The sequence below is a fragment of the Chrysochloris asiatica genome, unplaced genomic scaffold, assembly GCF_000296735.1.
Source record: "Chrysochloris asiatica unplaced genomic scaffold, ChrAsi1.0 scaffold00209, whole genome shotgun sequence".
Classification (NCBI taxonomy): domain Eukaryota; kingdom Metazoa; phylum Chordata; class Mammalia; order Afrosoricida; family Chrysochloridae; genus Chrysochloris; species Chrysochloris asiatica.
The window spans coordinates 1,344,778-1,371,185 of record NW_006408727.1 but is presented as its reverse complement, the minus strand read 5'-3'; the positions used below and the strand labels follow the sequence as shown (position 1 = coordinate 1,371,185).

General features: G+C 40.3%; 1 protein-coding gene across 1 annotated transcript in view; it reads right to left on the bottom strand.

Annotated features, from left to right (window-relative positions):
• FRYL (FRY-like) overlaps positions 1-26,408 on the bottom strand; it is a 176,602-nt gene that overhangs the window by 14,204 nt on the left and 135,990 nt on the right. Inside the window, exons 48-56 of the mRNA XM_006872668.1 lie at positions 25,287-25,448; positions 25,081-25,155; positions 24,249-24,425; positions 20,525-20,728; positions 17,611-17,778; positions 9,051-9,301; positions 5,539-5,746; positions 3,483-3,632; positions 2,729-2,827 (exon numbers count right to left, since the gene is read on the bottom strand). Coding sequence (XP_006872730.1) covers positions 2,729-2,827; positions 3,483-3,632; positions 5,539-5,746; positions 9,051-9,301; positions 17,611-17,778; positions 20,525-20,728; positions 24,249-24,425; positions 25,081-25,155; positions 25,287-25,448 — 1,494 coding nt within the window. The remainder of the gene's footprint in view (positions 1-2,728; positions 2,828-3,482; positions 3,633-5,538; positions 5,747-9,050; positions 9,302-17,610; positions 17,779-20,524; positions 20,729-24,248; positions 24,426-25,080; positions 25,156-25,286; positions 25,449-26,408) is intronic.

Genomic DNA, 26,408 nt, shown 5'->3' with positions numbered 1-26,408 from the left:
GAGGTTGGCCCAGGATCGGACAGTGTTTCATTCTGCTGTGCATAGGGTCGCTATGAGTCGGTACCGACTAGATGGCACCTAACAACAACAGTTAATCTTACAGTCTAGGAACAGAGGACCCTAGGACCATCAAGGGAGAAGAGCATGAGCGGATGTGGGACCCTATCCAGAGAAGCAGCCACACCAGAGATGGAGACAGACATGATGACATGGAGAGATAGAGCAGCTGAGGACTGGGATTGGAAAGCTCCTGGAATGCTGGCATTCCCTGTTCTCCTTCAAGTCCTCTATTAGTCTGGGCGAGGGGCAGTGTCAAACAATTCTCCCATTTATCCCAATGTGAGCTCCAGTCAGCATGATGGCAAAAGCAGAAACTGCAACCAGTCTCTCAATGGCTAATACCACGTGTTTCATCCCATTGCTTCTGCAGAATGTAATAGCTCAGGGCACGTCGCAAGGTCACTCCAGATTTAAGAGATAGAGAAAATGACAGCAACGTCATTTATGTTGCAAAGTGTGAGATTTACTGGGACCACAACTGTGACAATCAGCTATAGCTTGTAGCATAGGTAATGATTTCTTAGGACAAGAAAAGCACTGATCATAAAGGAAAAGATTTATAACCTAGGCTTTATTTAAACAGTAGTAAGTCTTTGTTCATCAAAAGACACTATTAACACAGTGACAATATAAGCCACAGAGAGAAAATAATATTTTCAGTACTTAAATAAAATAAAGGGCTGGCATCTAGAATAAAGAACTCCCCTATACCAAAAAGAAAATCAACTCATTTACAAAAATAGGCAAGGAACTTGAAGGCAAAATTGACATAATACCTAAATGAAGATATCTGTATGAAATGGTATTCAACAGTAGTTATCAGGAGAATGTAAAATAGTATTTTGAGATACTACCACATACCAGAAATGCTACATTAAAAAAATTTGCACACCAACATATTAACTGCCAAAAATATGAAGCAACTTTAACTTTTGTACATACTTCTCATGGGACAGTAACTGATACAATTTTCTTTGGAAAACTGCTTGGCAGAAGCTACTGGAATTGAACAGAAAGTTGAGCCCATGACTCACAAATTCTACTCCCAGGTAGATATGTGGACATAAGTATTCAAAAGAAGTACAAGGATGCACAGAGCTATGGTGTGTAAGATGACCACATCTTGCCTGATACAACTCTAAGTGAGAGCTCTTCCCTCTTCATTATTCTTTCAGTTCAAATATCAGCTCACTTCACCATTATAAGGGTGTGAGAAAGCCTTGAGATAAAAAGGTTTTTCTCGTATCTTATTTCTCTCCTTGAAATAAACCCCAATCCAAAATTAACCACCCACTAAGACCTGAGACCAAGGAGCTCTGGTAGTGTAGTGGTTACAAATTAGGCTGCGAACCTTAAGGCAAGCAGTTCGAAACTACCAGGCACTCCGCGGGAGAAAGATGAGGCTTTCTGCTCCCGTAAAGATTTATAGCCTCAGAAACCCTGTACAGGGTTGCTGTGGGTCAGAACCGACTCGACGGCACTTAACAACAACAACAAGACCTAAGACCATATTGTCTCAGTGACGTTCTTCTTTTCCTTTAAAAGCCCAAAGTGATTCTCTCTTTGTAAATCAGAATCCTGCCTGCCTCAGTTCTCCACTGGACTTGCACCATCTTGGGAAGTCTCTTTCACTATCTGTACTTTCATTTGTAGCTAGCACCTAAGTGATCACGTAACACTAGCCACTTTACACATGTCAGTGAATTACTCCTATTCAGTTATTTGTGTTTCAAATTCCTTCCTAGAATACTTAGGAAACAAACCAGGGTTAACTTTTCACTTTTCATGAGCAAGGAACCTGACTGCTAAATGAAAGGTCAGCAGTTTGAACTCACCAGGACTCTCTCAAGGAAAGATGTGCCAGACTGTTTACGTTGAGATTATGGCCTTATTAGAAAGCATATAGGGTGCCCTTTTGGACTGCTATGACTTGAAATGGACTTGATGGTAATGGAGGTTTTTTTTCATATGCCTTTATATATGATAGATATTTAATATAGGTTAATTAAAGACCTAGCTGCTATTATGGTGGTGCTGGTGGTTTGCTGTGCAGTAGGTTCCGACTCATAGCGACCCTGTACAGGGTTTCTGAGGTGGTAAATCTTCACGGGAGCAGAAAGCCTCATCTTTCTCCCACGGAACACCCGGTAGTTTCTAACTGCTGACCTTAAGGTTAGCAGCCCAATTCGTAACCACTACGCTACCAGAGGTCGCAAATTTTCATGCCACGAAACCATAATGCATCCCCATAAGAATACTCCTTCTATTTCCCTGCTTGCAATCTGATAGCAGCTACCGTCTCCACATAGAGGTTTTTCACAGGTCTGTGGCTTCTCAGTGTGCTCTTAGGCTCCTCTTGTTAAGCGCTGTTAAGTGAGTTCTGACTCACTGTGAACCTGTACAGGGTTTCCGAAGAGCGTCTGATGGGGTCGAACTGCTGACCTTGTGGTTAGCAGTCTAGTGCTTATCCTACAGTGCCACAGCAGGACTCCCTTAAGTTTGTAGGAGGCCAATCTATAAAAGTCAAAAGACAGGAATCTACTGGACCCCTCAGAGTCAAACTCTGAGAAATGTAGTAGACTGGCTCCTCCCCACCTAGGATATTCAGCAGGTTATCACCAGGTCACCATTCTAGTATCCTGTTTTCACCTGGTAAGAGGAGACTGACCTGCTCAGCTGCTTCTCTTTTGGCATTGTATGTATCCAGGTGTTCTTGCAACTCCAACACACTGAACTTGAGTGTTTCCAGCAAACCACATGACATCAGCTGTCAAATCAGAAACACATTGATTCAGGTCATTACTTCTGACCACAGACACACTAAGACTGACAACATGGAATTTCTGTTGGTTGGTTTTTAGCCCAGTTTGGTGCCAACTACTTTGACCTTGTGAAGGACTGACAGCACACTGGGACAGAATAGTCATAGAGTGGGATTTCAGGGCCATCTCAGAAAGGGTGCACTCCCGTTCAAATGTTTGTAAACACTGGTTCACAGGAAAGATGGCTTGTCAGATCAATACACACCTTAAAGATATCACCTTTGAAATTCAGAAATCTTAATCCCTTAATATCAAAGCACAGAATCTATGAGTGTGCTTGGAGACACAGAGGGGAAGACTGAGGAGCCCTAGATCCTCCATGGGGGAGTGGCAGGTAAGCCTCACCGCTGTCCTACCCACTACTATTCACGAATCAGGAAAAGGGTGCATGCCTCCAAAGCAGGACTCATTTATGACCTATGTGGATAGTGGGGGTGGAAAAGTCGCCAAAGTCACCAGGTATGATATAATAGAATTTTGCCAGACATTTATCTTTTGCTGGATATCTGTCATCAAGTTGAAAATACGAACCATGAACACTTACTGAATGATGACATTCAAATGCAGCCTTTGCTGTAAGTCCCCACATAAAAAACTTACTGTCTCAGCATCCACAAAGACTGTTGGGCATTCGGAACACATCACCATCACTTGCAAGGAACTTTTAAACTTGGTACCAATGCGTTGCAGACTTTCACCAAGACAGCTGACTGCCTCATTAGTTATGTCTCCAAACTTTCTTTGGATTGTCTAAGGGGGAAGAAGCATAAGAAAAAGTTTAGTATTTCTTCAGAAGGCCTGTTTCACCTTTAGGTAGAGAGGCATCGTTGATAATCAGGACACACTTTGATCTTAATAAATACTTATTGTACTGATACATACAATTTAGGTATTTTTCTTCAGTAACAACTTTAACTTCTAAAAATGATCACAAATTTACAAAACTGTATTACTGAAGGAAATACACTAGTGACGGTTCTCCTCCTCTCCCCATTCCTGAGAGTTGTTCATCAGGAGAGACAGAGGGAATGCATACAATAGAGTCTTAAAAACAAAGTCCTCACAAAGCTGAGGAATCAGCTCCTCTAAAGTGAAAAGACTTGTGCGAAAGACACTGTTCATTGATCAACGTAACTTACTCTCCTTGGCTCTGGGCTTCCATCTGACTAAGCTACAAAAATGTGTTAAGGGTAACACCTTCTCAGAACTGAAGAGAGACTATTTATCCTCAAAGGGCAATCATACAGTGCCTGATCCTAAATAAGCACTCAGTGTATTAGACAATGTCAGCAGTATGATTAGTCTACAAATAGTTAATGCGTACCTACATGTGTGGTACTACAGGATAAGCACTGGACTGCTAACTGGAAGGTCCGCAGTTCAAACCCGCTAGCCGCTCCTTTAAAAACCCTATGCAGAGTTGCTATGAGTTTGACCTGACTCAGCAGCATGTAACAACAAAACCTACATGTGTATGTGTAACACTGTTAGTTGGCATTGTGATTAATTAAAACAATGCACATGCATCCGTGGAAAAAGAATAATACAAACAGAAAACTAACACTACAAAGAGTACAAAATTAAAGAAATAGCTGTTCCTTCCAGTTAACTAACGTACACTAAAGAACTTCCCAGAGGCAGACGCTAGAGAGTGGAGTGGTTGAAAAGATTCATTGAGAAGAGGCGCTGATTTGGAACTTGCAAGACAAGTGAAATCGGCTTCAGAGAGAGGGAAGCTGGTTAATAGTTCAGAGGATGTTGTTGTTAAATGCCTTTGAGTAGGATCCAATTCATAGCGACCTTTTATAGGGTTTCCATGGAGCAGCCGGTGAGTTAGACCTACCAACATTGCAGTTCAAGCTAACCTTGTGGTCCAGTGCTTGCTTATCCTACAGCACCACACCAAGACTCCAGTTCAGAGGATACTGGTCTTTAAACAGCAGCATTTCTCAGTGCCTTAGTTTTCCTATTGATGCTGCTGGTGGTGACGCCGTGTGTGCAGAGTTTTCAAGGAGGCAGAGCACCTGGCCTGCGTTCCAAGGTGCCTTTGGATGGGGTCGAACTGGCAACCTTTCTGCTAGTGTAGTTGAGCACTTACTCATCTGTGCCAGTCAGGGACTATTCCCGATCGAGAGAATACTGAAAATAATACTATCTATACAACATAAAGGAGACCTGGTGTGGCACTGTGGGTTAATGCGCCAGACTGCAAAGCCATTTGAACTGCAAGGTTATTACTGTAGAAATTTTTTTTAGGGACAGGAGGAACCTTAACAGCTTAACTTTTTAAGGTTCTCACCTAGCAATGAAAGTGTCATATAATTTAACACTTAAATTATAAGCCATTCAGATACATTGACCTTAAGCTCCTTTGAAGGTGACGGGCTATGCCTTATATCTCCTTGGTATCCTTGATGGTGCCTAGCAGAGTGTAGAAAATGTATCTGATATTGTTTTCTAAGTTTCATTCTAATTGCCAGTTATTGTGCTCGGTGCCAGCAGTACCGTAATATCATTATTAGATTAGAAAAAAAACAAAACAAAACAAAAAAACTGTTTTCCTAGGAAATCATTAAATACTCAATTAAAAAAATAATTAAATGGATTAAAATTTGAGAGAATGATTTTAGAATACAAAACCCATCACCTCACTGACCTGAAACAGCCTAGAAAACACATGGAAGGTAAATACTGCACAGGACCCGTCGGTGTCAGACAGCATCTGGCTAACGTGGCAGCGCCAGGCTTCTTCTTCATCCTCGTAGGCTACTGGTTGAAAAGCGGCTATTATGGCAGAAAGAAATGGGGATGGAAGAGGCGAAGTCTGTACTTCCGGAAAGCCATCCTGCTCTTCTTCATCCTGACTGCTAACACAAATATCACAATGATTATGAGACTAGCTTAAAAGAACAGAAGAGACTCACTTCTTTAGAGCAGCTTAGGTCATTCGACATCAATTATTTGTATTTATATATACTCTACGTTGATTTGGAAGATGTACAAACTAAAAGCTGTAAGAAAGCACCAGCAAGCAAATGTCTGTGTTCTTCCTACTTTAGATCTTTAGATTTAGAAATCAAATTTCATATAGACTCTCTTAAAGCAACCCAAGGCCTTCAGTATGTCAGTGCTAGGCATTCACTTCTTTGAATCACAGAAATGAGTTTGCTTTCATATTAAATGGTCAGTCTGGAGGCTCTTTTTATTCAAATACTCCCAAATTGATGATAACAATAATAATAATAAAAGGTCTTGATTATGTACTTTTGTGCCAAGGGCTGTGTCTAAAACTTTATGTAGCTCATTTCAGAGAATCTTCATAATCTTATGAGGGATTGTTATGAAGTGCCAGTGAGTCAGTTCTGACTTACAGCAACACTGTATACACACACACACACACACACACACACACACAGCTCTGGTAACACAGTGGTCATGAATTGGGCTGCTAACCTCAAGGTCAGCAGTTAGAAACTACCAGCTGTTCTGTGAGAAGTACAAGGCTTTCTGTTCCTTTAAAGAATTACAGCCTCAGAAACCCTATACAGGGTCGTTATGAGTTGGAACTGACTCCATGGCACATAACCACAACTACCACCACATATATATATACACATGCTATTGTTAAGGATCACTGAGTCAGTTCTGACGAATAGCCACACTGTATATGGTTTCCAAGGAGCAGCTTGTGGGTTTGAGACACAAATCTGCCATTAGCAGTCCAGTGGTTCTCCTATAGTGCTACACCAGGACTCCTTATGAGGGATAAGTATTATTATTATCTCAATTTTACAGAAAAATTTTAGTGAGGATACATAACCGCAAGGCCAGTGGTTCAAACCTCAGAAACCCTGAGGTAGAGGGTTCACTATGAGTTGGAACTGACTCGGTGGCACTTAACAACACCAACAGCATGTTATTAGGTAAGAAATGACAGAGCCGGAATTTGAATGCAGGACTATGAGTCCAAAGCCAATGTTGTTGTTGTTAAGTGCAATCGAGTTGGTTCTGACCCAGTGACCCTGTATAAGGTTTCATGGGAGTCCAAAGCCAATGCCATTAGTCATGACATATACTGCCAGCTCAGCTATTCCATAAACACATACAAATGAAACTTAAGACCTGGTCATTTTCTCTGAGGAGTTTGTCAGATAACGCATATAACAATGAAGGAAACAAAAACAGATGTATGGGTTTAAGACAGATATTCCATAAAGAAATGTTACCTGAAGTCTTAAACTTGTGTGGTTCATATTACAAGGCAGTTCCATAAGACTTTACAGTTATGACGGAGTCATTTATATGGAAGAGAAGGGTTTAAGATGGGGGGGGGGGAGGAGTTAAAATAAAGCAAACATTTAAATTGTTAAGTTAAATTATACCTCAAATAGATTAACTGGTTGTTTTTTTTTTAATGGCACAAAAGCATTTTATTGTCTAGCAATAGTGGATAAGATATTTCTTTAATTTAGGAATTACTTCCCAAAAATGTTAATCACAGCTGGATTGAAAGAGTATTTGGGAAATGTGGCAATGTTTATATAAGCATCGAATTGGACCTTAAGGTCAGCAGTTCGAAACTACCAGCTGTTCCGCAAGAGAAAGATGAGGCTTTCTGCTCCCGTAAAGATTTACAGCCTTGGAAACCCTGTACAGGGTCGCTAAGGGTCGGAACCGACTTGACGGCACTTAACAACAACAACAGAGATCCAAAGGGATTGGCCACTGTGCAATCTGAAACCAAAGAAGAAGAGCAAAAGCTACTGTGGTAGGTCCAACATCCTGAACTAAGAACCAGTAAGAGGAAGAGAAGGAACTCCCCAAATGCAGACTGCCTAGCTCCCAGATCTTTCTGAAGAAGACTTCTTTTACCTTCCTGAATCTGCTTCCTAAGAGCTGAGTTCTTTGCCAGCATGGTCCAAATTAATTAACTTTTGATTACAACAAAATGTATCCAGTAAATATGAGTAGGTATAATCTCTATATTTAGTAGGCATGCACGAATCTGTTTCTGTTCTCGTACTAGACCACAGTTAACTACTTGGCTTCAGCATTTTGTAAACTCAGATTGCTGGGTATCTACCTTGACATTATATCTGGCGTTCCTGAACTCTGACTGCGTAGGCTATTGTAATAGTTAAATCAGTAACAGGAATCAGGTATGTCATTAAGATTTATTGTTAATAGCTGAATACTGATTTTCAAATACAGGTAAGCATACTAGATATAATTGGAGTGAAAAATATTCTTATGTTAAAATTCTATTTATCCTTAAAGTGTAAATTTGTATAATTTTTATTCTAACTGTAGAATTCTGGAATACTTAGGCATTTTATTAAAAGGCTCATTTTTATATAAAAGTAATTATCAAGAACAGTATAAGAAAACATTTACCCTAATAGTGAATTAAGGAAAATACCTTTTAAAAGAACGTTATTATGAGCCATAAATATTAGGAGCTTTAAATATTAAAAAAGACAAAATAATAGGTGCTATATGATATCATAATTCTGATTGTCACAGGACTGTTTAAGTCATTCAACAGATTATTTACATATACACAGTGGTTTAGGAAATGTACAACAACCAATATTTCCTTTAAGAACTGCAAATAGCAACTGAGTATTCAATTTAGTCCATGAGACAAGAAAAAGTCCTATCTGGAAATTCTCCAGAGTTTCTGATAAGAAGCCTCGAATGGAGGGAGAATAAACATTTATAAAGAGAATAATCTAGCAGAAGACAATACTAAATAAGTGAGCATTTCTGCTTCTCATTTTAAAACTCTGACTGCATATAATGAAGCTGTAAAATACAGTTTTCTGGGTATAGTCCAGATTTATTGTTTTTCTATCACAGGAATTCACTGAAGGATTTTAACGCTTGCCTTGGGTCATTTGTCATTCAAGTCTGACAGGCATTTGGTGTGCCTCTAGGTATAGAATGTCACTGACTGTCGCCTTTAAGTCAGTGCCAACAATGGACAGAAAAAAAAGATGAAAACGCTCATCGTCATCAAGTTATTTTGAAAACGAAGTTGTAGAGTGTGATTATGGACTTAAACATACAAAGAAATGCCAGTAAATCAATCAGTAATGGGGTGGGGTGGGGGGGCGGAGCATTGTTTTTGGAGGGAGCGGGGAAGTGTGTGCACTGCTGCACGCTCACCTGGACAGTCCTGAGAAATCAGCTTCTTCTTCTTCACACCTTTCATCTAGTTCTTTCAAAGCTAACGTAACGTCCTCTTCACAGACTGACCCAGGGTAGCTTTCAGAAGCTAGAGGCTCTGGTATTTCTGATTCTTCTAAATCAAGAATCTCTTGACACATAAGAGAATCTTGCTGTTCTTGATTTATATCTGACCCTTCATCTTCAAAGCCCGTAACAGCCTGTTCCTCCTTTAATACTGAATTCAGATCCTGTAATGCAAGCACAGTTGTCATTAACTTTAAAAGCAAACACCTTATGGTATAGAAAATATTTGCTGTTATTGGTAGTTGTGGTTGAGCCAACTCCGACTTATGGCGACCCCAGATGTGTAGAGTACAAGTGTCCACAGGTTTTCAGGGCTCTGAGACCATTCATTAGCACATTTTTCATAGGCTGTCTTCTGAGGTACCTCTGGGTGGATGTGAACTGCCAACTTCTTGGTTAGTACTTTAGTGTTTACTCATTTGTGCCACCCAGGCAAATGTTAAATCAGACTGCTTAATAGAGGTAAGAAAGCACTGAGTATATATTTTAAAACAATGTTTTTCATACTACAGAATAAATGACTGTTGCCACCAATCTACGTCTAATTTCCACAGTGTAATTTTTTTGAAAGTTTTGGATTCTGTTTATATAAATATTCAAATTTACTTTGGAATGGTTCCATGTTTTAAAAATGTTTAAGGTAAACACATCACCACTGTCAAATAGAAATATCAAGGTATTTACTTAGAAATGTATCCTTCTAATTCTACAAAGGACTCCTGGTGTGACACTAGACTGCTGACCACAAGGTCGGTGGTTCAAACTCACCAGCTGCTCTTCAGAAACCCTATACAGTGAGCTGGAGTTGACCCGACTGTACTTAACAACAATACTTTTATATAATTAAAACTTCATCATTGCTATAAATCCTCTAATTTGAAATGTCATTTCTTTCACTATACCTGAATACAATGAATTCTGGATATGAGAAATAAAAATAGTGGATGGTCCTACAAGGCCAACCACTCACCAAACACAGACACTGAACATTCAGATGGATGCTGGATGCAAACAACTAGGGCAGCATTGCTGCTGTTGTTAAGTGTCACTACGTCTCATAGTAGCCTTACGTTAGAACAAATGACTAGACTACTTAGGATGTAAGGACTACTTTCATGAATTAAGAATACAATAACTTTTGAGTACTAATCACCTTTCATCAGAGTTAAAATTCAGGAAACACTGGGAAATTTTTGACTTATCATTTTTGGAAATTACTTGAATCACAGGCTGATTTGTCAAAAAAGGACTACATTCTTCTAAACTGAAGCAAATAATGCTAAAACTGTTACCAAGCATGCTTGTGGTTGTCCCTTCCTATCCATTATAATGTTATATGTAGTAAAAGTTCACTAGATATTGGCTGAGTGAATGACTAACACTACTAAAAAAAAATTTTAAAAAATCTGCATAGCATATATTAATTAACCCGAAAATAAGCACTAGGGACCTCAGTTTTAAAATCAGTATGTAGACTGCTTCATTGCATAGTATACAGAGCAGTTTCCTATCTCTGTTTCATGGGTGAAACTCAAAATTTCCTTCCAAAGCATGAAAAATAAGTGAAGAGCATGGTAAAGTAAGGTAAACATCGTAAGAACTATTCAAAGGACTATTGGTGATCAAAGAAGGGAAAATCCTCATCTGGTAGAAGCTATCAAGACAGTCTCTTGGAGGATACAGCATATGGGGCTTTGACAAATATGAATGCTGTTGTTGGTAAGTGCTTCTGAGCCGGTTCCGACTCACAGAGACCCTGGAGTATGTACAGGGTCTCCAATGAGCGGCTGGTGGGTTTGAATCACCCACCTTGAGGTTGTTGTTGTTAAGTGCCGTCGAGTCGGTTTCGACCCATAGCGACCCTGAACAGGGTTTCCGAGGCTGTAAATCTTTACGGGAGCAGATCGCCTCATCTTTCTCCCGCGGTGCAGCTGGTAGTTTCGAACTGCAGACCTTGCGGTTCGCAGCCCGATTCGTAACCACTACGCTACCAGAGCTCCTTAGGTTAGCAGTCCAGTATTTATCCTACAGCACCACACCAGGAAAAATATGAATAGCAATGGTAAAAGGGATAGAAAATATCAAAGGCGTAGGAAAACATACAAGTGTTTTAAGAGACTGGATAATCAGAGCTCAATTAGAAGAAGAAAGAAGAGGGAAAAAAAAAAAGAGTAATTTGATGAACTTGACCTACACCTATGGATGCAGTAGCTCAAAAGAGGGAGCAAATTTTTACAGCGAGGATCATTCCCACCCCCTCCATACACAGAGTAGACAGGGATGGGCAACTTGGACATTGGTTACCCAAAATGGGGGTGCTACAAAGGCAAGAAGTGACTGGCTTACAAGCTTTCAAGAGGGAGCCTAGATCCAGAGGGTGTGGAGGAAGGTAGAATCTCCACTGAGTAGTATCCAATCTGTCTAGGCGGGGCTGATGAAAGGAGATGTGGATAGGTCTCTTGTGATACAATAGTGAATAAGTGTTATCAGAACTGATGGTGAGGGTTGGAAATGTAAAGGTATATGTTTTGCAACAAAAGGAGGGGAGTGACTAATTTTGCAGGCTAGGAGCAGAGGACCATCAAGGGAGAAGAGCGGAGAGTGGGACCCTACCCAGAGAAGCAGTGATGCCAGAGATGGAGACAGAGATGATGACGTGGAGAGATGTAGCAGCTGAGGACTCTAGACCTAGAGAGGGAGAGGGGCTGTGTGCTGACGACCCTTTGGTTGGCTGATGACGCATGGAGTGGATTGTAACCATGGCAATAAAACGATATACGATTGGGTGAATGTAAAACTAATGTTCTCCCATGTAAACTATCACATAATTCACAATAAAACATTTAAAAAAATGTATTAAGAGAACATTGTTCTGGATCCAATAATCAGGGGAAGCAGTTGATTCTTCAAGTCTTCAGAGAACATCACTTTTACATAATATTATACAATAATTTCTCAATAATTCTAATAGCTTACATTCCATAGTTTCCTTTTTTTTTTAACGGGTTTGGCCATGAAAGGGATAAAGCATTAGTTACTTGGAATGACTTAAGCAGTAGTAGAGAGACATTTCTGCATCAAGAATTTTCATTGGTATTAAAACTCTGTATCAATTAGGAAGTACAACGCTATTTGAACTCACAAAAACTCTTAATGTAGTATCATTGGTTTTTCATAAGTTATGTGATTCGGATACCAGGGAAAAACATATTAGGCCAATATATCCAGCTATGTTTGACTGCTAACCACCAGGTCAGTGGTTCACATCCACGAGCCGCTTCTTGGAAATCTTCTACAGGGTCACTAAGAGTTCCTGGTTGTCATTTGTTCTTGAGTAACTTTGAAGACAGATGCTTTATCCATAGTTACTATTATTTAAAATATGCTGACATTTCTAATACTAGCTAGAGTTCATTAAGAAAGTGCCTTTGGGCTAATGGCATGGATTCTGTTGCTTACATGTAGATTATAAGAATCAAATTGTCTTGAAGTCTACTTATTAAAAATCACACACACATATCCTTTGTGACATTCAAAGATTCATTTACTAAAATAATCTGTTGTCAGTGAATTGGATGTGAAACTATTATAAACACTAGAAGAAATCCTCCATAAGGTTTCTCTGGTAAACACAAGAACTTTATCCCTTCTAGGGCTCAGACTGTAACTTGCAGGAATGAATTAGCCTGTGGAGTTCTTTATCATGATATGAAATGCTTCAGCCTGCTATATCTCCTCAGTATTAACACAAATTAAGGGGAAATGCAAATAAAGGTTTAGGAATGGATTCTTTTTCTTTTAAATAAAAAAAATTTTTTACCTAAAGAAAGATGTTGCCTTAAAAACAGAACTAAGGTTTTATTTTAATGTTCTGGTGCTTTCCTACTTTCTTTTATTGGGACGATTTGGGGTCTTCTGACATAAAAGTAAAAATAAATTAGACCAATATATTCAAACTATGTTAAGACTGCTAACCACAGAGTTGGTTCATACATACTAGCTAATCCTGTATAGGGTTACTATGAGTTGGAACTGACTCAACAGCACTTAACACCAACAACATTTTCATTTACAACTAGTTCTGCTGACATTTAAAATTATCACCAGCAGAGAATAATTCTATAACAACGTTACTCTCTTCCAGGAAAACCTTCTAAACTACTTTTGTCCCCTCTTACAATAAGCTTCAAGGAGCTCTGGTAACGTAGTGGTTACAAATTGGGCTGCAAATCTCAAGGTTGGCAGTTCGAAACTACCAGTTGTTCTGTGGGAGAAAGATGAGGCTTTCTGCTCCTGTAAAGATTACAGCCTTGGAAACCCTGTTACAGGGTCGCTAGGAGTCGGAACTGACTCCACGGCACATAACAACAACAACATAATATGCTTCAAGGAGTTCTGGTAGCATGGTGGTTACGAATCGGGCTGCAAACCTCAAGGTCAGCAGTTCGAAACTACCAGCCGTTCTGTGGGAGAAAGATGAGGCTTTCTGCTCCTGTAAAGATTACAGCCTTGGAAACCCTGTACAGGGTCGCTAGGAGTCGGAACTGACTCCACGGCACATAACAACAATAATAAGCTTCAAGGTTCTGGTGTGGCATAATAGGATAAGGACTGGATTGTCAGCCGCAAGGAGGAGGTTCAAACCCAGCAGCCACTCCTTGGAAACCCTATACAGCGTTACTATCAGTTGGAACCAACTCAACGGCACTTAGCAACAACAACAACATAAGCTTCAAGTCACCATCATCTTTCCCCTGGATTAGTATGTCACCCTCCTACCAGGTATCCCCAACTAGTCTATTCTGTGTGTTAGATTATGTCACTTTACTGCCCACAAACTCCAATGGTTTCCCATCTCACTCTGAGTAAAAGCCATTATCACAGTGGTCTACAGCCAGGTTCCTAGATGTCTGGCTTTATTTCATAGTATTTTCCTGTTTCATATTATGTATCTGAGGTGACCCCTCATACATACTAGAGATCTTTCTGTCTCTAAGCTGGTACGTTTGCTCTACCCTATGAGTGTTTCCCACCTGAGAGTCCAGCTGTCTCCCATGCTCTGCTCAGTGTCTACCTATTTGAAACTGCATCCCTTCCCGCCAAAAAGCTCACTTCCTCGTCCCTTGCTTCACTTTTCCTCTAGAATTTATCATCATCCAATATGCTTAAGATATTTTACATATTTATTTGTTTTTTAAAATTCTCTCCACCAGAATTTAAAAGCTCCATGAAAGGAAACATTTTGTTGTTGCTGTTGGTCCTTCCTTTCACTGCTGAATTCAGAATATCTGCACAAAGAATAAATATGTGTGAAAATAATAAATTAATCTCTTGTTCTTCTCCCACTGTGAAACTGTCTTCCCTCATGTAAAGGATCATCTCTTTGGAAATTTTTGAATCCCTGGATCTTCATAATGGCTGGGAAGTAGGCCCATTTAGTCATCATTGAATGAATGAAAGCCCCATCCAAGATACTAACACTTTCAAATAATCTGGGCCACTTCTAGGAAGGAGTTTATTCAATACGATGGCAACTACTAACCAAAACTAGTAAAAATAAAAGACTTTGTAAATAAACTGAAATATACCATTATATATATATATATAATGGTATATTTCTAGGGTCAACCTGCTGTTTTCCATTGCTTTTAATAAGAATTCCTAATGGGTTTTTAACATGCTGTGATCCACATTAGACACACTAAATTAGGTAAATACCAGTAGTTAATGCTCACCGAAGAGGCCACCCAAGAAGTTAAAGGCAAAAATCTACTTAAGATTCGTCTCTAAAGCCTATCACTTCCCTCCTGTTCACTTTTTTGGTTTATTTTAATTTTGGTGGAAATAAGCACAGCACAACCGTATACCCATCCATCAGTTCCTGTAATTCTTTGTCATGTTCATGCGCTCTTAGTTCAGACCCTACTTATCTCTTGCTAGTATTCTTCTAATTCTTGTCTTTATGTGCCCTGGTGTGGCGCTGTAGGTTAATGTGCCAGACTGCAAAGCCATTTGAACTACAAGGTTGGCAGTTCAAGCTCACCAGCAGCTCCTTGGAAACCCTATACAGGGTTGCTATAGGTCGGAACCGACTCGACGGCACTTCACAACAACATGTCCTTATATTAGCCTCATCCAGTCTACCCTCCACAGCTTTATCACGGAGACTCCACTGTAACACAGATCAGACTGCTTTCCTCCCCGATGGTTCGTGCCTAGACTGTATGCTCCATGTGACTGGTTCTAGAACCTACTTTCCCTGTTCCACACACAAAAGCTAAGATGTACAAATATCACAAACAAGGTCATGTCTTTCTTCTGCTTAAAAATACCCAATGGTTTCCTGCTGCATGGCCCACAACACTGGTCATGAGAGAGCTTCAGTTCATTATTATGACTCCATCTCCCTTCCTCCACTCTCTCACCTTCCCTGTGCTCTAGCCCCAACTGGCTTTTTGCTCTTCAGTTATATCAAGGCCTTTGAAACGGCTGCTTCCTCAGCCTGGAACACTCTTCCTGCAACTATTCAAGGCCTGGCTCCTTCCTGTCACATTTGAGTTGTTACCTCAAAAGTCATCCTATCGAACTTTCTAGGAACTTTGGTCTGTTTTGTAGGTCCATTGCCAAGACCAGTGTCTAGCACATGATAGGAGCTGAACAATTATTGGTTAAACGAATGATTACATTCATGCCCTGAATTCCCATCGAGGTATCTCCTATGGTGGGTCCACATACTAGGGATCTCTAGAAAGACTTAAACTCCTTTACAATTTCCTGTCATCTCAAGATACAGTCGAACTTCTTGAGTAAGGCACATAGGATGCTTCTTTCTTTGACCCTTTTCACCTCTCCTATTGCTTCTCTTTCTTCCCTTTTGTTATCCACACAACTTGAACTTCCAGCTGTTACTTGAACACATCATGATGGTTCACATTTTCCTGATTTCTCCATGGTGTCCCTTTATTTGGAATGTCCCCCTTATCATGAAGTCTGTCCTTTGCCACACAATGCAGAGCTGATTGGTCTTTTTTTCAGAGCTTTTGCCAGACTTTGTACACGTCAACTATTGAGTTAGACTCCCGGTGTGGCGCTGTAGAAATAGCATGGGGCTGCGAACCACAAGGTCAGCAGTTCAAACCCACCAGCTATTCCTGGGAAACCCTATGTTGTTGTTGCTATTAAGTGCCATCAAGTTGGTTCCAACCCACAGAGACCGTGTATAAGGTTTCTGCGGAGCAGCTGATGAGCTGAACCATCAACTTTGCAGTTCACACCGACTTTGTAGTCCAGTGCATTAACCTACAGCGCCATACCAGGAAACCCTATACAGGGTGGCTATGATTTAGAACTAATTCAATGACACTTAACAGCAAGTGCACTACTGAGTGGTTCATGTTAAAGTGAATTTCCTTTTTTATAACCGTTTTTGTCTCTCGTAGTAGACTGTAGACTCCCAAGAAAAAGGTTAACGCCTTATTCATCTTACTAGCATCTAGCAGAATGACAGAATGCCTTACATCTAGTTACAGTCTCATCCGTGTATGTTCCAGTGAACGATCTCAGTGTAACCCACACCGGCACAGGCATTTAAACAACCGCTATGACAGAAGCCCAAATCCCTTCATTTCAAAATACATACATGCTTCTGAAGACGGCTCACATATGTCAAATAAACCGCCAACCTAATAAGGATGTGAAAATTCAGTTTACTAAAATAATATCTACTAACTAGATTAGGCTGGATCTAGTGACTACATTTAGTTAACACTGACAACCACCACCCCCGTGCCCCACCCCAGTCTTTTCCTAATACTTACCAATGTATAAAAACACATAGGACAGAGCTATAGTAATTATATTTAAATTATAATAAAAAAAGCTATAACAAGAAAACTAATACTTACTTAGTTTTGGTCAGTCATTAGCTTGAAATCTGGCTTACTTCTCACAGGACTTTCCAAAAAACATAATACTAGTGTGGTTCCAAAAGTGTTTTTAAAAGGTTTTGATTTAACCAACTGTTAACAGAGCTAGCCTGAGGTTCAATCCTGATCACAGCACCAATCACGTAAACCCAAACACAAAGCAAAAAAGAGAAGAAAAAAAACACAAGCGGTCCTTCAGAGAAAATACAATGCTACCAAAGATGCTCACCACCCCAGAGAAGCAGCTTCTACATGACCCTAACCACATTCTGCAACACAAAATGCTCATTAGGAACACATAAGGTTATTTGTAACCTGTAGGTCATTTCCATAAACCATAGACTTTTTTTTTTTTTTTTAAATTAAAAAGAAAAAAAAAAAGAAATTGAGTTTGTCTATTTCATTTAGACATACAGGTTAGAAATACCACAAACAAATCAAATAATTAACGTATCAGATAAAAACTCTTGTGAAAGAGAAGCAAGGGATGTGACAGATTGCTAAAAAGAGCCCAGATTGGCCATGCACCAGCTCCTATTTCTCCCCACCTCAGGCAGCTGGCTGTTAGCATTATCTAGAGAAGCCTCCAAACTTGGGGTCTCATCTCTGATTTGAAGCACTTCTTCAGCTGTGACACTGCCAGTGGACTCTTGAGATTGGAGAAGTAAATCAGGATGGTCTGGCATGATTTCATCTACAGCACAATCATTGTTTAACTAAAAGGAGAAAGTAAAGTGAATTAACTGGTGAGTTAGCAGTGGTCACAACGGTCACAAGAGATATATATTGTCCATCAAAATATCTCTAGGGGCTGAGTTATAGAGCTTCGGTGACTACAAACTTGCCCCTATTCAGTCTATAGCAGAACGGGTACTGCTCATGCAAGCAGCTAACCCTTCAGCAGAACCAAACGCTGTTTAAATTTTAGTTTCAGACTGGAAAAGCTCATTCTAACTGTTAGGAATCGAATTACGTTCCCCGCAAATATAGATTGTAAATCCTAATCTCCATACCTGTGGTTCTAATCCTATTTGGGAATGGGTTGCCTTTGTTACATTAACAAGAGTGTAGGGTATATCAGGAGTCAGTATAAACGAGATTAAAGAGCCAGCAGAGCAGAGTTGGGGAAAAGACCTGCCAAGATCTCCCAAGAGCAGAAGCCCAGGTGAGACAAAGACTCATCTTCAGAGTTCACAGAGAGAGAAGCCATCCTCCTCAATTCAGACTTCTAGCAGCTTCCCAAATGGTGCGAAAATAAATTGGTGTTTGTTAAAGTCACCCACTTGTGGCATTTCTGTTACAGCAGCACTTTGTTGTTGTTGAGTGCCGTCAAGTCGATTCCGACCCATAGTGACCCTGAATAGGCTTTCCAAGGGGCAACTGGTGAGCTTGAACCGCTGACCTTGTGATTCAAACAACTTTGCAGTCTGGTGCATTAACCCACAGTGCCACACCAGGGACTAAAACACTATGTTAATCTTGCCTGTGGTAATAACTTGGTACTTTCAGTTAGTCTCAGGCAGTTTTATTAGTAGGGAAGCAGGCTCACAGGTCGGAACTGACCACTCAGTATTTAAGCTAAAATCAATATCACAAAAATTTCAAAAAGATCAAAGGTATTAGGACAATAACATAGAGTTATTGTTAGGGAATTCCTGCATCAGTGGGGTTTATTTTCTTTGAGAAGTAGTAGCTATTAGTTAGAAAAAAGAAAAAGAGTACCATTTATTGTCTTCTAAGCAGGGTCAATATTAAATATCAGAAAAATCAGATTTATGATTCATTGTACATACAGGCAAAACTTAGTTTTCTATGAGGAGGCAGCACCGTCAAATTTGTCTTTACCTCAATGCCACGATGACTAAGTTTGGTCAGGTAAGTAGGCAGTCCACTCAGCCCTCTGGCTCCAATGAGAGTGCACCTTTACTGAGAACTTACTATACGCCTGGTGGCTTTCTTCCTTATAAAATCCCTTTTCTAGAGCAGACGCTCTTAGAAGTTCTTTTTAAAGGAAAGTGTAGATAATTGGACCACTGAGGTTGCTCTGTCAGTCAGTGGCAAAGCCAGACTTGATGTTTATTCTTTAAACGAAAACAACCTCATGGAGGACCACACCTTATATGGCATGCTTAAGTGCATGGATGCTGGAGGTGAACTGCCTGGTTCAAATCCATCCATGTACTAGCTGTATGGTCTGCAACAAGTCACTTCACCTGCAAAACTATGGTACCACACTTACCTCCTGTGTTCGGGATAAAAGTTATCATAACTAGTACATGTAATACCCTTCAAACAGCCTGGCATGTTGCAAAGATTCTGGAAGTGATACCTGTCATTTGACGTCACCAAAAGTTTAACTATCACTTGACATTTTAAACGAAGGGTGGGTATTATCAAAAAGTTTAACAAGCGTTTGGTATCTTCAGTGGGGCAACAATGTAAAGCCAAATGAAGAAAGGTGACAGGAAGTCGACCACAAAACTGTCAACTATATTTTTGCCTAAAGCAGCTCAGCCTCTGTCATTCAACATCGCTGCCAGCAATTTACCAGCAGACTGAGTGTAGAGCAAATGCGTCTACATGAGAGGGAGCCCCAGTTCATTTCAGGATAAAAAGGGCCTTCACAAGAGAGCAGTGTAGCCTTGGCTGAATCCTGGTCTTCACTGGCTGATTCCGGAGCATGGCAGCACAGTGGCGATTCCACACACCTACTCCTTCCTCAAATGCCATCTTCAATTTTAGGCCCTGCTACCACTGGTGCCCTGGTGTGCCACTGTGGGCTAATGCGTCAGACTGTAAAGTCGTCTGAACTGCAAGGTAGGTGGTTCAAGCTCACCAGCTGCTCCTTGGAAACCCTATACAGGGTCGCAATCGACTCAATGGCACTTAACAACAACAACAAAAACTACTGTCTCGTTAGTCCTCTTTCCACCCCCCTAATTCTCAATGAATACACTACTCTTGCAGCCTTTCTTTTCTCATGTTTTCCTCACTCTACAAATCTGTTATCTCTTTGTAATCAACTTTGTTAGTGACCTATGGTTTCAATCCATTTAGGAAAGAAAAGTGGCTGTCCAATTAAACAGAGTCAGTCTTGATGCTGATAACAGACAACCAGAGTAAAAAACATGTCATGTTAAGACAAGGGCCTTGAAAAATATCCAGCACAACCCTCCCCCGATTGCCCGTTAGGAGAGAAGCAAGGTAAAGCATGGGTCTTACTGCAAACATTGCATGCATTCTGGAAGTGGTACCTATTGTTTGGTATTGCCAAAAGTTCATCTGTTTTGTACGTGTAGTCTGGCTGTGGAATTCTCCATTACCACTGCAATTTTGTATTTTCCTTTTGGTGTATGCTTTTCACGCCCAATGGAATGAAAAAATGAAAACCAAGGAAACATGGCTAAGTTGGAAATTAAGAGGAAAACATGACCAACCGTCACTGTACAAAAAGGTAACTACCATCTGTGTTCGTGACAGTATCTGGCTGGCAGTGAGCGCCGCTTCTTCTTCTGAGGACTCATCGGTATCCTCCTGGTTTGTCAGGTTGAGGCTGGGGGTGCTGCTGGAGCACTGGTAATCCGGGAGGGACGGAGTGTCCCCCTTGTCAATACTGTCCAGTGAGCGCCTGCGAACTCCCCAGTTGAAATTGTCCATACTTTCACCCTGGGAAAGCAAAAGGCAGTTTCTTAGACCTCAAGCATATGCTTATAAAAGTAGCAAGTATAATATATCAGGAATACATTTACCAAGATGAAAAATACTGAATGCATTAGAAACAGAGTTTCAATCAGCCCTTCAATTTCTTCAAACTTTTAACACATCCTTAAATATTTATATTCAAAGAGATCAAGAGATGTAGTCGATAACCTGTTTTGAATGAGATCATTTTCTTGACTTTTCTATCGCCTGTTGCTGGGAACCAACTAAATCTACTAGCTATATACTAATACACAGACACAAAGGACACTAACGAAGACAAATACAGCACAGATGACAACAAATAAACACTCCACAACACCAGGCTGCAACTTACCTGCAGCTCCTGGTTAGCAAAAAGGAAAACACACAGAATTAGAAAGAACAAAGACAAACAGTTAATTATGCACTACAACTTCGTGGGAAACTGTGATTTCTTAAACCCAAAGACTGATTCAAGCTCTGGATTAAGCTCTGTGCAGGAAGCCAACGTGTGATTCAAACGACTTTTGTAAGCAAAATATATTGTGAGAAAATCAGAGACAGACACTTAAAACAACGTTTCTGTAATACACTTTGGCAACACAATAAGAAAATCTTCAAAATTTACAGAGATTTGATACTTGATGGTACAATGCAAAACTGACTGAAAATTCACATTCAGTTGACAACATACAGAGTCACAATTTAGTCTAAAGGATGGCTGTGGATAAATTCAATGGTTTTCTTTTTTAAAAAACTATAAAATAGGTCAAAATCAAGAGTACAGCTTTCAAAACATAACCTTTGCAGACTTCAAAAGGTCAAGAGGAAATATGACAAATTCCACTCACTTTAGGGATTTATACAAGTTATGTTCCTGGTATTCTAAGCTGATCCACCTTTTGTAAGAATATAATTCTTGCACTGTCTTAAGCCCTGAGATGACAAATTATATTGCGTTAGCTACCTAAGTATGATTTATATGTATCTTTCTACTCATGAAGGGATTGTTCAGAAGAGAGGTTTGCAAATCTTTTTTTTTTTTTCCTCTTTAAAGTAGAGGGCTACTTGGTTCAAATGGCATTTTAGATGGGAGTCAGCTGTGCAAAGCTGACTAAGAAAGAGAATAAATGCAAAACACACAGAGCTGCTCTGAATGGAGGAGGGCCCTTCCATCTTTCCCTGCTGTTCTCCTCAGGTGTCCCGGGGTTCTGCAGGTCAGAGATTGAAAACCACTTTTCTTGAAGGTTTCACTTCAAATATCATTATAAAGCACAATGCGTCATAACGGCAACAGCCCTCACTGAAGACTGGGTGAAGGAAGGGATATGCTGTAGGCTTTCAGGGTTGGAGATACCGCAGAAGTCTGATTTGTTGTAAGGCATTTCTGGTTACCATGCTTTAAATAAGCCTGTATCCAGGTTCCAGAAGATCTAAATAATTTGATCTGGCTTAATTATGAGGTATAAATTAGTCCCGCTCTCAAATTATTGAGGCTTGACTTAAAGATGGATGTAAAATAAGCACTTTTGATACCATCCTGACTCAAGTTCTATTTAAAAGTCACATTTATGACTACTGACATTTCAGAGTACGAGAGGAACCTGGGTGGAGTCCTGGTGTGGCACTGTAGGATAAGCACCGGACGGCTAACCAAAAGGCTGGCGGTTCAAACCCACCAGCCATTCCTCAGAAACCCTGTACAGCATCACTGTGAGTCAGAACCGACTCAACAATTAACAATAAGAGGAACTTGTACAGCATTTACAGTGCTCCTAAAAAAAAATCCAGTGAAAACCATTACAAAAATGTCAAAGGCTGACTCTAGGTTGTTGTTATGTGCCGTGGAGTCGGTTCTGACTCATAGTGACCCTGTACAGGGTTTCCAAGGCTGTAAATCTTTATGGGAGCAGAAAGCCTCATCTTTCTCCTGCAGAACAGCTGGGAGTTTCGAACTGCTGACCCTGAGGTTAGCAGCTCAATTCGTAACCACTACACTACCAGAGCTCCTTTCAGTAGGTGTATGATTGTTGTCCTGGTGATAATAGTGGAGTCCTGGCATGGCGCTGCAGGTTAATGCATTAACACTGCAAGGTCAGTTTGAACCACAAGGTTGGTGGTCCAATCTCTACCAGCTGCTCCTCGGAAACCCTATAAAGGGTCTCTATGGGTTGGAATGGACTCGATGGCACTCAATAACAACAGTAAAAGTGTTGTTGTTGTTAAGTGCTGTTGAGTTAGTTCCAGCTCATGAGTTTGAACCACCCCACCTTGCTGTTCTTTTGTACACAGACATTCTGGAATTCTGACATATATTTATAATAACTTTAGAATGTTGATTGTTTTTGACCTATAGGCTACAAACTATTCAAATTTAGGAGATTGTGGTTTAGGACAGTTGCAGGAATGGGTCCTAAAATGCCTAAAAGAATCAGGTAATCTATTCTCTTTGCTGCAGAGATTGCTTCAGAAATTGGCATGTGTTCCAACTTGGACCACCGAGATGTGACAAGAGGTTTGTAAGAGAGCTTAGGAAAACAGTGTCTTTCCCTTGGACGAGAGCAATTCCAGAAGTAGCCCTGACTTTCTTGGAACACCATCAGGCCACACATAACGGTGACAACCAGCTGACATTAAGTTGCCTGAAGTGAAGGTGACCTGCACAGAAAGGCAGAAACTAGAGATTTGCAGGGAAACAGCCGGAGAACTTAAGAGTGGAAAGTTAGCTTTAACTCTTGACTTCCTCAGTTTTGTGAGTGAATCGACCTTTTGAGATGGACTTTCTATTTAGAAAGGACCTACAACTATCAGTGCCCTCATCTTGCTGTTGCGTAGTGCTGTTGAGTTGGTTCTGACTCACAGCAACCTTGTCTAGAGTTTCTGAGCGAATGGTTAGTTTGAAATGCCCACCTTGCAGTTCAAAACAACCTTGCTGTCCAGTGCTTATCCTACAGTGTCACGCCATCTAGTCCAAATCAATTCACAAGACAGGGCCCTTTGAGTATCCAATGAAATCAGACACTACATCATGGCTACATCATGATGTAGACAATACATCATGAAAAACCAAGTGGTTATAGGTGTATTAGGAAGACTCTCAATTATTTGTCATAGCAAAGCCTTCCTACTAGTCAGTATAGTACAAAGTGAATTGTGCTCCATCAATTTTGATGCAATTTAACTATTTTCCCGCACTTTATAGTTCACGAAAAACCTTTAAGTCCAAGCACATTTTAAAACCACTTTAGAAGAAATCTAGTTTTTAAACTTTTCCAGATAAAATGAAAAAAAAAAAAACCACTGGATGCTCCTCTTTTACTTTTCAGGGCCTTATTCTGTGATTTGCTTAATTATACTAACAGCATTTTGTTCCTACTTTAGATTTTTAACTGTGTGTTCTTACACTTATCTTACTAAGGAAAGATCCCATGCTTAAGCCCTTAATTCTCATTTAGCTAGCTGTAACTGTTGTACAAATATCCTCAACAGAAAGCCTTATGCTTACCTCCGCATCTTCCAATTCAACATCTAAAAAGTCAAAATCCTTAAAAACGCCAAATTGTTGTTCACTGCTATTATCTTCCACAGCTACTTCTTCCTCTTGAATTATGTCTTCAGTTGTAGAAATAAGGCTGGTCTGCTGGTCACCAACTTCCAAATCTTCATTAGATGAAAATACAACCTGAACCCCCACCAAAAAAAAAGAGAGAGAGGAAGAAATCCATCCATCAGCTTTGTCACCTACATATGGCAACATCAATGTCCTAACAGTCACCACAGACAGATCTCATTCCTCAATGAATGCAGAAACTTCAACCTGGTCTTATTACAAACATCTAACCGGTTGGAGCCCCAATTTTCATAGCTGACATATGTCAAATGGACAAGAAATACGTATGTGTTGTTGTGCTGTTGACTTGGTTCTTACTCACATTAACCCTGTATAGGATTTCCAAGGGGCAGCTGGTGGGTTTGAACCACAGACCTTACAATTAGCAGTTCAGTGCTTAGCCTACAGCACTATACTAGGACTCTCTGGTAACAGAGTGGGTTGTGAATTGGGCTGCTTGCTCCAAGGTCAGCAGTTGAAATCTATTGGCTGCTGTGAGGGAAAAAGCCGAGGCTTTCTGCTCCTGTAAATATTTACAGCCTTGGAAACACTATACAGGGTCACTAAGAGTTGGTTCTGACTCGACAGCACACCACCACCATCACATATTCATTCGTAGTTAACTTATCACATAATGAGATAAGTTAGAAAAAGCAAGTGAGGAAACAGAACAATCTCCATTTCTTCACGGAGCAGCATCACTTTAAAATCGTTCATGACTACTCACTGATGGATTCTTCGGGAGGCCAGATTCTGGACCACAGAGGGAAAGCACAGTCATTAGCTTTTCTCTGGTTCTCCGCTAAAGAAAATAAATAAATACTGAAATGTCAGGATTAGTCATTAAATAAGACAAATTTGCAAGGCTTCATACATGCAGTAAAATGGAGTTTTCTACTCTAGGAATGGTCCATTTTAAATTCTCTCATGTACCTGCGATAACTGTGGCCTCTTCCAACTGACAGGAACCAAGGCATTAGAATTAGAACCAGAAGAAGTTGAAGAAGTACTTCTAGTGACAGCAATGACTTTTGGTTTCCCGTTTCTTCCTGCTGCGCTATGTTGATCACCGTATTTATTTCCAATAATTGGTGTCTACAAAGAAACAAAATACCAGTGTTTGACAGAAACATCTCAGTACAAAAGAAATGTACATATGGGAACAGTCTATCAATAATGACGTTTTCAATAAGCAACCCCTAAACAACATGAGGGAGATTACAAAACAATAAACAGATGATAGTAAATCAATTTGACAGCAGCAGGTTTATATATAGTCCTAATTAATCAAACTCAAATTTAACAACAATTTTGAGGATGGTGCAGGACTGGGCAGTGTTTCGTTTCTGTTGTGCATAGGGTCACTAAGGATTGGAACCAACCCGACACCTAACAACAATTAATGATAAAAGAAGTGATTAGGTCTTCATCGTTTATCTTCCTCAGTCACCCTGCAATACACTTCCTCAACGTCCTTCTTTAAACAATTCCTCCCTTGGCTTTCAAAAGACCACCTCAACCACTCCAACAACATCCAAGAGAGGTCTAGGTGCTAAAGAGAAAAAACAGGGTTTCCTGCAGGGCTCAAAACCTTTACACAAGATCTGTATTTTATGAGCAAGACAGCACTTAACAACAACAACATTAAAGTCCCAGCTTCCCTTTTGGGATGGTCAGCCCTCCCTCTGCCATCCTAAAATATTGGGTTCTCGGGTTTCATTTGATTTCAGACTTACTCGCTTTTCGATTTTCCTTCCATGGTTTCAACTATTCCCTTACAGAACACTAAGCAGAGTCACTGAGCCAACACTGACTCACGTGGACCCCAGGCGTCATAGTAGAAACGTCTATGTAATGCCGCTGTTCTTTACTGCTGTACATAGCGACCCTGTATAGGGTTTCTGAGGAGTGACTGGTGGGTTTGAACCTTCTACCATGTGGTTCAAACCGACTTTGCAGTCCAGTGCATTAACCCACAGTCCCACACCAGGACGCCAAACCTATGTAATGGCAACAGGTAAGTCCAAATATGGGCTCAACAAATGCTGCTAAATT